Raw genomic sequence first — 10,132 nt, forward strand, 5'->3', positions numbered from 1 at the left:
TGTTTATTTAATACATTATCTGTTATATAGTAACAACTTACACAGGGACTTATAGGACTTTGCTCCACATGATCTAAGTCTAATAATAAAAAAATAAAGAGAGAAAGAAAAAGTTATTTTACAAAGAAAAGTGTATAATTGTTGATACCGTGAAGCTTAGAGTTTTGGTTGTCAGCACCTTGTGTAATTATTGTGAATGCCAGGAGAAATACACAGTTTGAAAGTGCTGTTTTAGGGGATTGTTTTTGGTTGATTCTTTTCCTATAATATATTAATGTGCATCCTAATGTTCTTTATTCATCTTACACCACAACATATTATAAGAGCTATATCATGTGTTTTTATTTCTGTACCATAATGAGGAATCGCCTTTATCGGTCTTTAAAACAAGCTGACTTTAATGTCTATTTCTTTCTCTGTTTCCGCTCCAGTTCACAAAATAATTCTGCTTCAAGTAGATTTCTTACAAGCATGAATGCAAGAAAACCATAAGAACATTACTATAAAAGTGTAAAAGTGGTTTGTGCCACAGCTCAAGGTGCTGTTACCGGCCAACACAGTCCCATTATGTTAGGTTTTATAGATCATTTACGAATTATGTGGGACAGCATGAGAGACAAAGATCAGTAACATAAGTTTAATGATGCCTCTAGAGTCTCTGAGCAATTAAACCTGCTGGCTCTCTGCCTAACCACACACACACACGCACACACACACACACACACGCACACACAAGCACACACAAACACACACAAACACACACCTGTCTAAATGAAATGAAAATGGAGAGATCTTTCAACAAATCCTGTGTTTGTGTGCATCTGTTTGTTTGCTTCCGTGTCTCAATACAGAGTTGGGTGCATGCCCTCCAGACCTTTATGTTAAGAGATCTTTTAGAAGCAAATGTCTACCAATGTCTACTCAGTGATCTTGTGGTTTAGCACAGGGTTAAACACATTGTCTCACTGTTGCTATTGTCTGTCTCTCTGAGCAACAACACGCATATGTTTAGAAGTGAGTGAGTGAGTGAGTGAGTGAGTGAGTGAGTGAGTGGGTGAGTGACAGCATTGTGGTCGAGGCCTCCGGAGCCGCAGTTAGAAGCACAGCTGGTGCTCTTGCTATTCACTGCTTTTCTGTTAGACACACTTTCCCTCAACACACCTGGGTGAAGAGGACCGTTTATAAAGCCGGGCACTGCAGACCAAAGCTAGTGGATAAATATGAGACATTGGATATTTGGGAGCACACACACTGCACACACCTCTCAGTCAGCACAGTCAAGCCTCCTGAACAATCCCTTACACACAGGCAATGCACTCTGTATCTGTAGCTGTATTTCTTGATCTCTCCCTCAATTACTGCCTCATTCATCACAGTTTCCTTCCATATAATTTTACAGCCTAACACACAAAAATGTCTAAACATATTTTAAAATATAAAAGATTTAACATTATTCAGAAGCCCAGAAATCATGTCTACAAACACATATTGCTTGAACACCTCAGCATCTTTCACACAATTTTTACTCAATTATATCTGTATAATGTCTGTAGTGTTGTCGTCATCTTTCGGCTGCTCCCTGTTCGGGGTCGCCACAGCAGATCCCTGATCCGCATATTTAATTTGGCACAGGTTTTACGCTGGATGCCCAATCCTGACACAACAGTCAGATTTTATCCTGGCTCAGGACCTGCATTGTGTGTTAACTGGGTTGGTTCCCTGCCCAGGAATCAAACCCGGGCCACAGCAGTGAGAGCGGGATTCTGCTGCTGGACCAGCAGGGAGAGCATAATATCTATAGTGTAAGGAATGATACATGATGGTATGGTAAAATAAGTAAAAATGTTTCCTTATACTAAGAAAAATATTTGCACCTATAGTAGTTATTGTCAATAAATGTTTTAGATATTGCACATATATCAGACAAATTTATAACTACATCTATTTTAGGATGAGACAGACGTTTGTGAAAGTCTTAGGCGAGAGTTTTAGGCAACTTTCAATGGTGCAAGACAGTAAAAAATCTAACAATGCACTGAATGGTGATGTAATGATTCATTAACCTTCCTTAAGCTCTTTAAGACAACTGACATTAACCTAGATACATACTCATAAAGACTTATTCATCTTCTGGTATGTGTGCAGACAGATGATTTGTGTGTGTGTGGGTGTGTGGGTGTGTGTGTGTTTGTGTTATGACTATGATTTAATTATCGTATCAGGCCATATGTTATGACCATCACCAACAATGGCCCAGTGAGTTCTTTTGATGTTTTATATTAAATCCGCTTGAAAGAAATATGAGACATAACATAACCTTGTGACAGTAAAATAGATGCTATTTGGCTTCGATTTAATTGAGCACAGTAAGTAAATAAGTAGTAAGGTGGCTTAGTGGTTAGAATGTTTGCTTCACAGCTCTGGGGTTTCTGCCTCCACCTTGTGTGCACAGAGTTCACTTGTTCTCCCCGTGCATTACGGGTTTCCTCGTGTTTTCTACCGCAGTCCAAAGGTATGTGTAGTGAATTGTGGGTGTTTGTGTGTGGGAATGTGAATTGTGCCCTGAGATGTATAAGGTGTACCCTGCCTTATGCCCAGTGACCCTTTGTAGAATAAAGTTATGTACAGAAAAACACCATATACTGTGCTGCTCTACAAATATAATGCATGTTTGGATGGGGCTTATTTGATGTGGCACAACATTCATCATTTTATGTGACTGCTGCACAATTAAATGTTAAATAAATGCCTCCTAACAAAAGATTTCAACAATTATACATTTAGATTTATAAACAATAACAATATATAAAACAATGCACACTGTCTGACCAATAAGATTCAAGCATTCAACCTGGCTTTGGTGTAACCAGCTTTAGGAACAGTGCCATGCAACACCATGTCAAGTCAAACTTCCTGTAGTAATTACATATACAGTATACTACAGATGTGTGAGTGAAAAATGCCGGAGTTCCTTTATGAATGTTACATAACAGAATGAAGAGTTGCTGAACATGGAAGCTACTAAGAGTGAAGCCGGTGCCACATGTCAGGACTTTACATGACAGTGTGCTTCTCTCGTCCACCTGTCTGCATCCTTTCTGAGTGTTTTTTCCAATCCATTTAAACTTCTGCTCCTCACTTCTCTCTTTGCAGCATCATTGATATTACCTCTCTGATTTATTCACTCATGCTTGCTTTCTCGGTTTCTGGCCTCGTTTCACCCCCTCATTCCTGTCATCTCTTTATTTATTTTGAATGCTTCTTTTCCACTCAAGTAATCATAGAGGGATGAGCGAGTGTCTGACATGGTCACTGTAGCAACGGTGGTTGAGTGGAAGGAGGGGCTGTGTGTGTGTGTGTGTGTGTGTGTGTGTGTGTGTGTGTGTGTGGTGGGGGGTTATATGGATGAGTGCTATTCTGTGTGTGAATAAGTGAAAAAGTAAAGAGAATGGAGAGTACCAAAGGATGGCTGGCTACCCACTGTGAAGATGAGTGGAGGGGGTAGGGGGTGGACACACACACACACACACACAAACACACACACACACACATGCATACAGATGCACACATGCACCGTAAACACACATGAACAATAAGACTTACAAATAAAACTGTACTTATACACATTTTATCTCTCATACACACAGATACGAATAGCTACTGTTATCATGACAGAGACATGGTTATGCCCGTTATAAGCACTTTTATCATCAGCTACATCTGTGAGCTGCTTATTTAAATTGATCTTTCAAACAGGAGTGTGGCAAAACTGTAACAATATAGTTTAATCATTAACAGGAATGTGTGATTTACAGGCTGCTGTAAAATATTCAATGTGCACAATTTTCTGTTCCTATCACTGAACTGACGTGTTGTAAATTCAGAGTAATGTTAATGGTTCTAGAAAAGGGAATTGGTTTCGCGTTAGGGTTTGTGTGTGTGTGTGTGTGTGTGTGTGTGTGTGTGTGTGTGTGTGTGTGTGTGTGTATGTGGTTGTGTATATATGTGCGTGTGTGTGTGTGTCAGAGAGGCAGCAGCTCTGCAAGCACAGATGGTGATGTGTGGCAGTCTGTGTCTAGTTTATTAATAATGCTGATGAGCTCTAGACTGACAGTGTTGTTTCGACCACACACACACAGACACACACACACACTCACACACACACACACACACACACACACACACACACACACACACGAACATATATAGACATGAACATATATACACTCAACATATATAGGAAGTGCAGTATTATGTTATATGCTCTCATGTGTCGCTATCACTTTTGTCTGTTTGTGTTTCCTTTCTTCTGGTAAAACTGAGGATTTTACGCAGATGGAGCTTCCACTGTCACTACTCTTGCTACTCAACTCTAATCTTTGGATCTAAAGAGTCAAAGGTGAGAGGTGAGAGATCAGTGTGGGTCAGTGGAAACATTAGCAGACGACTGTAGGTAGTACTACAAACAGGAAGATCGGTTTAATCTGGTGCTGGCTCTGTGACACCTGTCATAACCTGACAGTGTCATAAAACATTTATGAGCATGTTAAATACAAAAATAAACACGGATGTAAGATAATTCAGTGTCTCAAAACTGGACAAATGCCTGTTATAAAGAAAAAAAATTCCAGTAATAAGCCAAAAAGTAATACATTGCTTTGTTAGTTTAAGCTATATATAACTGAAAACACAAACTATCACCTCCCTCTTACTCTCATACTGAAATGTGAGATGTGTGCTAGAACCCAACGCATCCTTCCACCTCTTTATGAAAACACACTGAGGCTTCTCCAAGCTAATGAGTGACGCAAAATAGGATACAAAAAAAGAGAGAATGCTCATTTAGCAAAAACTAAAATAGCAAGTCGAGCACAGAGCATTTACTGTACACCTGAAAGCAGTGTTAATTTGTGTTTACAGAAGTATCATATTTGCATAATTTATTGTTTATATTGTTCCTCTTTTTCTATCAGTTCATCATTGGATGCTCAACCTCTCTCCCAGCCTCTCTCTCTCTCTCTCTCTCTCTCTCTCTCTCTCTCTCTCTCTCTCTCTCTCTCTCTCTCTCTGAATCCCACTTACAGCTCCAGCCTCTCTCCCGCCCTCTCCTTAACCTCGAAATCACCAGAGCTCTCCTCGAATTAACCTTCTAGCCTCCCCTATCTGCTATTTGACCCCCCTACACACTCACTCTCTCTCACACACACACACACACGCACACGCGCACACACACACAGACACACACACACACACACACACACACACACAGCTGATCGAGTTAATGCCATCATACCAGACAGATAGTAGAGAGGAGCCTTTAGTCCAAACATGCTGTAATGAAGGATCCTGAAGTCACACAGAGACCGACGATCAGCAGGAGGCCCCTGCTCTCTGAACAAGGGTTCACTCGTCAGACGAGCTCCTGCCGTGCTGTACAGGTGAAAGTCAGGGAATCCATTTCATTCCTGGGAGATACGAGGCTGAGAGTGAGACAAGGGAGGACGGACAGAGCCAAGCCCGAGTTAAGCTCCAAATGAATAGTACCATTAACAAGCATGCAGAAATGTGTCATCCCTTCATCCTGAACACAAGGCGAGGTCCTCCCTCTAGAGTGAGCATTCCCTGCTTCTCCCCCTCTTTAATCCTCTTCTCCTTCTTCTTTCTATCACAGCATCCCGCTGCTGACTGCACGGCTGGAGGGAGAGGAGGAGCAAACACACACACACAAATACACACAGAGCTTTCTCTGCACACTGATCTGCGTATGTGTGAGCTTGTGCGTAGGGAGAGAGGGAGAGAGAATGTGAGTGACAGACTTACAGAGAGAAAAAGAGAGTGAGTGAGAAAGAGAGTGAGCAAGAGAGAGAATGTGAGTGAAAGTGAGAGCGATAGAGTGTCAGAGAGAGAGAGAGAGAGAAATGAGTGAAAGAGCGAGAGATCAGAAGAGGTCTGGCCCTGCCTTCAGTGTGCAGGCGTGAGTCATTAGGTGTAAATTGGACTGCAGCCTGAGTGACAGCTGATTTGTCAGCCCTAATGAAAGAGAGAGAGGGCAGAAGAGTGATATGGCATCTGTTCTCTGCACCCCCAATACACGCAGACACACCCAAGCCCACACATACATACACACAAATACGCTCACATATCACACACTGGCCACTAGAATAGGAGCATATCTATTCTTTCTTATTCATACGATTAGCCAGTCAGCCGTAGCACCAGTGCAAGGTATAAAATCATTCCGATTCAAGTCAAAAATTTGTTTTTTCTGTCACTTAGATTGTGCCATAGCTGATGGTTCCAGAAATATTTGTTTGAGTATTTCAGAAGCAGCTGATCTCCTGGGATTTTCCATATAACAGTCTCTAGAGTTTACAGACAATCTCTATTAAGCAGCAGTTCTTCAGGTGGTTACACCTTGTTGATGATATGATTTGAGCTTAGAGGAGAATGGCCTGACTGGGTCAAGGTGTCAGGAAGGCTACAGTAACTCAATTAATCACTCTTTGCAACTGCACAACATGTGGAATCTTGAGCTAGATAGGCTACAACAGCAGAGAACATTCTCAGGTTCTGTTCCTGTTTAATAAATAAATGGAGGCTCAATAAGTGGGTAGATACAGATTGGAACAATGGTGCCTGGTCTTTTTGCAGTCCTCATATGTAAAGTTTCACGGAGCTAATTATAAAACATGCATGTGGAGTGCTGAGTAATACCGTTGAATGTGCTCATACACACATACACACAATCTTACACACTCCCACATTTATTTCAAGGTAACCGGAGAAAAAGTGATACAATCCAGAAAGTCGGCACAGTGTCAAAATAAAAGAGCAGCTGCCCTCAGTGTGCAGTGATCCAGCTGAGAGAATACAGAGAGGAGTAGCGAGAGGCCTACAGCTTCCTCTGGGATTTCACAGAAACAACTCCTCTCAGATAGTGCCTGGCTATTACAGTAAAAACCAGAGACCTCTTTATTTATTCATTCACAACACTCATTTCAACAGCCGTCTCCTTTCAAATACAGTAAAAGAGCTCTTCAGCTCATTTGTGTTTCCTTAAAACCACCTGGCTTGATATGGGTTGCTGTTTTGTTGTTAAAACATAAAGTGAACTCAAAGGCTTGTAAATGAGAAGCAGGTGAGGGCCAGAGCCTGAAAAAAGCACTAGACATAATAATAATAATAATAATAATAATAATAATAATAATAATAATAATAATAATAATAACTGATATTTTTAATACTGCATCTCCTTCCTGATTTGATTTTCAAAGTGCTTTTACTAAGTTAAGTATGAGAAATGACATGGGAAACTGCAGGGGTAAAGTCGGACTGTAAAATAGTCATAATATTCCTCTTTTACATCATATTGTCACTCCATCTTTCTTGTTTTGTCTCTCTCTCTTAGTAAATTGGTTATGCATTGCGATCCATCATAAATCAGTCACATGAGAGGCAGCTCTCTGATTCGTCAGGCTGTGACCAGCTGACAGAGAGCATTAACATTCTTATTCATCACTTAGTATTTAGTTACGACCACCTATCACACTGCTGTGTGTGTGTGTGTGCACGTGTGCATGTGTGTTCTACACAGTCGTACCTGATCCATCATTTATTGTTTAGCCTCCAGCAACAGTACCTCATGTCAGATACTGTCTGACTACACTGCATCTTCACTGCACTCTCACCGTCTACACTGTTATTACGCTTCATTGATTTAACAATCCTTTAAAATGAGAAGTACTTTGAATTAAATACTTCTAATAACATTTAATATTCAAATAACATTTTTATTTTGCAAAAATACGGCTCAAACGAATCAAATACGAATCAAATCAATTTGATTCACTTATTTGATCTTATATTATTGGCGGGTTTACGAAGGTTTTAGTGTGTTGATAATTTTGGCTTTCTTATACTTTCCTCAACAATCAGTTTTGTAATTCAAGACTGTAAAATGTAATATTCCACAAAGCTACATAATTGATAAGATGTGGTGCTTTAGAGACTTTAGAGAATGTTCTTGGATCTACTAAACCCCCTATACACACTCACAAACACAGACACACACCCACACCATTGTCTATTATTTACAGAACACTTAAGGATTTGCTGTCAACGTGTTACAAAAACGTGAGGACTCTTTATGTTTTATTCATGCGCTCTTTGTTCCTGAGTGTAAAACCTGTCAGTGTGGCCTTTGCTGTTTAGCTCTCATTGACATAAATGCGCACTTTCTTCCTCCCCATTTCCTCTGTTGTGTTTTTCATGTGTTATCTTTTCTACAGAGCAAATGCTTAATTCATGCTCATTTCCTTGTTGAACATTATTATTGCTGTTCTACTTTTAGCCCTCTTTCTACATTTCAACTCACAGCGGAAGTGTGGAGGTGTTAAGGTGTGTGTATGTGTGTGTTTGTGTGTCTGTGTGTGTGTCTGTGTGTGTGTGTGTGTGTGTGTGTGTGTGTGAGGGAGAGATACACTTTCCTATCTTTAACCTGCCTGTCAATGACAGTAGGGCCTGCTTGGACCACATCAGTCTGAGTTGGCTGTGTGTAGATATACAGGCTAACTGCTAGCTGAGAGCAAAGGATGTGCCAAACCACAGGAAAGAGAGGTGGAAGCAGATAAAGGGCCTGTAGAGATATTTTGTAGAGGTAATTTTATTCACTGATTATTTAATTAAGTTCATAGTATTTGCTCAGCATTATTTTCTATATAAACTCAAACCAAGCAAATGATGCTTGACAGCATTATAACATGATGTGACCGTTCGGTTGTTTTTGCTCCTTAACTGACATCCTTTTCACATTTTTAATCAAAGAGAGTGTGTGACAGAGGAAAGGCATATGACAATTAAGCACCAGCTGTCTCTACTCAAATCCTGAAGCAAAGAAAGCAAGAAAAGTCATAAAAAGAGGTGTTAAATGTGATCTCAAATTTATTACACTAAAGAGCATCACCAAACACCCCCACCTGTAGAAGGCTGTGTGTTCTGGTAAATCATTCTCTTTACACTGGAAAAAGAGCTGAATGGAGAAGAACAAGATAAATGAGTGAGATGGAGAGAACAGCTGCTGTGATACAGTTGCCACTGTTTACTGACAGAAATGTCACTTTAAGTGCAGTTCACTCAGAAATACCAACAGCAGCTTTTAAAGAGTGAGAGTCACACAGATTTATTGCATGCCAAATTGTTATGAACAAATACAACAAAGCAAGAGTTCTTGTTCAACTCTCCGCCACATGGTACCACAAGTACACAGAACATGTTAGTATTCTTTCTCTCTCTCTCTCTCTCTCTCTCTCTCTCTCTCTCACACACACACACACACACACACACACACCCTCAACATCATCTCAAACACCTTCCCACGTAGCTCACAGTCAAACACACCAGCATTGAAGAATGGTGCATTTCTAAAAAAGAAGAGAGGCCAACACGTCCATATGTCACCTGATGCTGCAAATGTCTGCTTAATTGAATCAATCCATCTCAGAAATGACTGTTGTCATCCTCTCACTTTTTTCTCTACAATTCTTCCCCACTTATTTACTAACAGTCTAGCCATCTGCATCATGAAGGAAGGAAGAGGGGGAGGATGGGTAATAAGAAAGAGTGTGTGTGTGTGTGAGAGAGAGAGAGAGAGAGAGAGAGAGAGAGAGAGAGAGAGACTATCCAGATTTCTGTGTATCTTTTCCCTTATGATCATTCTTTATCTGTCACTGTTTTGTGTGTGTGTGTGTGTGAGAGAGAGAGAGAGAGAGAGAGAGAGAGAGAGAGAGAGAGAGAGAGAGAGAGAGAGAGAAAGCAAGAGAGGGAGAGAGACAAAGAGAGAGAGATAGACAGGGGCAGAGAGCAGCCAATCACAATCCCCTGAACCTCTCCTCTCCCACGAGTAATATTAATTAACTTCCCATACTGACACTAACGGCAGAGTAATGAATGTGATAATGACCTGTTTGCATGTATGTATGTATGTCTGCATTCTAATAGCAGTTCTATTCTTTCTTTCTTTCCTTCTTTCTTTCTTTCATTTATTTAGCTCAGATGCAGTACGTACATTATATAAAAAAGAACACAATCAACATTACAACAACAAACATGCTTTCTATGTTTTAGAAATACACCT

The 10,132-nt window shown here is 40.4% G+C and overlaps 1 protein-coding gene across 2 annotated transcripts in view; it reads right to left on the minus strand.

The window, feature by feature from the left end:
* LOC132857536 (genetic suppressor element 1-like) overlaps nt 1–5,374 on the minus strand; it is a 43,810-nt gene extending 38,436 nt beyond the window's left edge. The window contains exon 1 of one of the 2 annotated variants that reach the window (XM_060887526.1): nt 5,294–5,374. In XM_060887526.1, coding sequence (XP_060743509.1) covers nt 5,294–5,330 — 37 coding nt within the window. In that variant the 5' untranslated portion in view covers nt 5,331–5,374. The remainder of the gene's footprint in view (nt 1–5,293) is intronic. The other variant, XM_060887527.1, reaches the window with a different exon arrangement.
* Nucleotides 5,375–10,132: the final 4,758 nt, after the last annotated feature.

Source organism: Tachysurus vachellii, chromosome 14 (assembly GCF_030014155.1).
Source record: "Tachysurus vachellii isolate PV-2020 chromosome 14, HZAU_Pvac_v1, whole genome shotgun sequence".
In the NCBI taxonomy this organism is placed as follows: domain Eukaryota; kingdom Metazoa; phylum Chordata; class Actinopteri; order Siluriformes; family Bagridae; genus Tachysurus; species Tachysurus vachellii.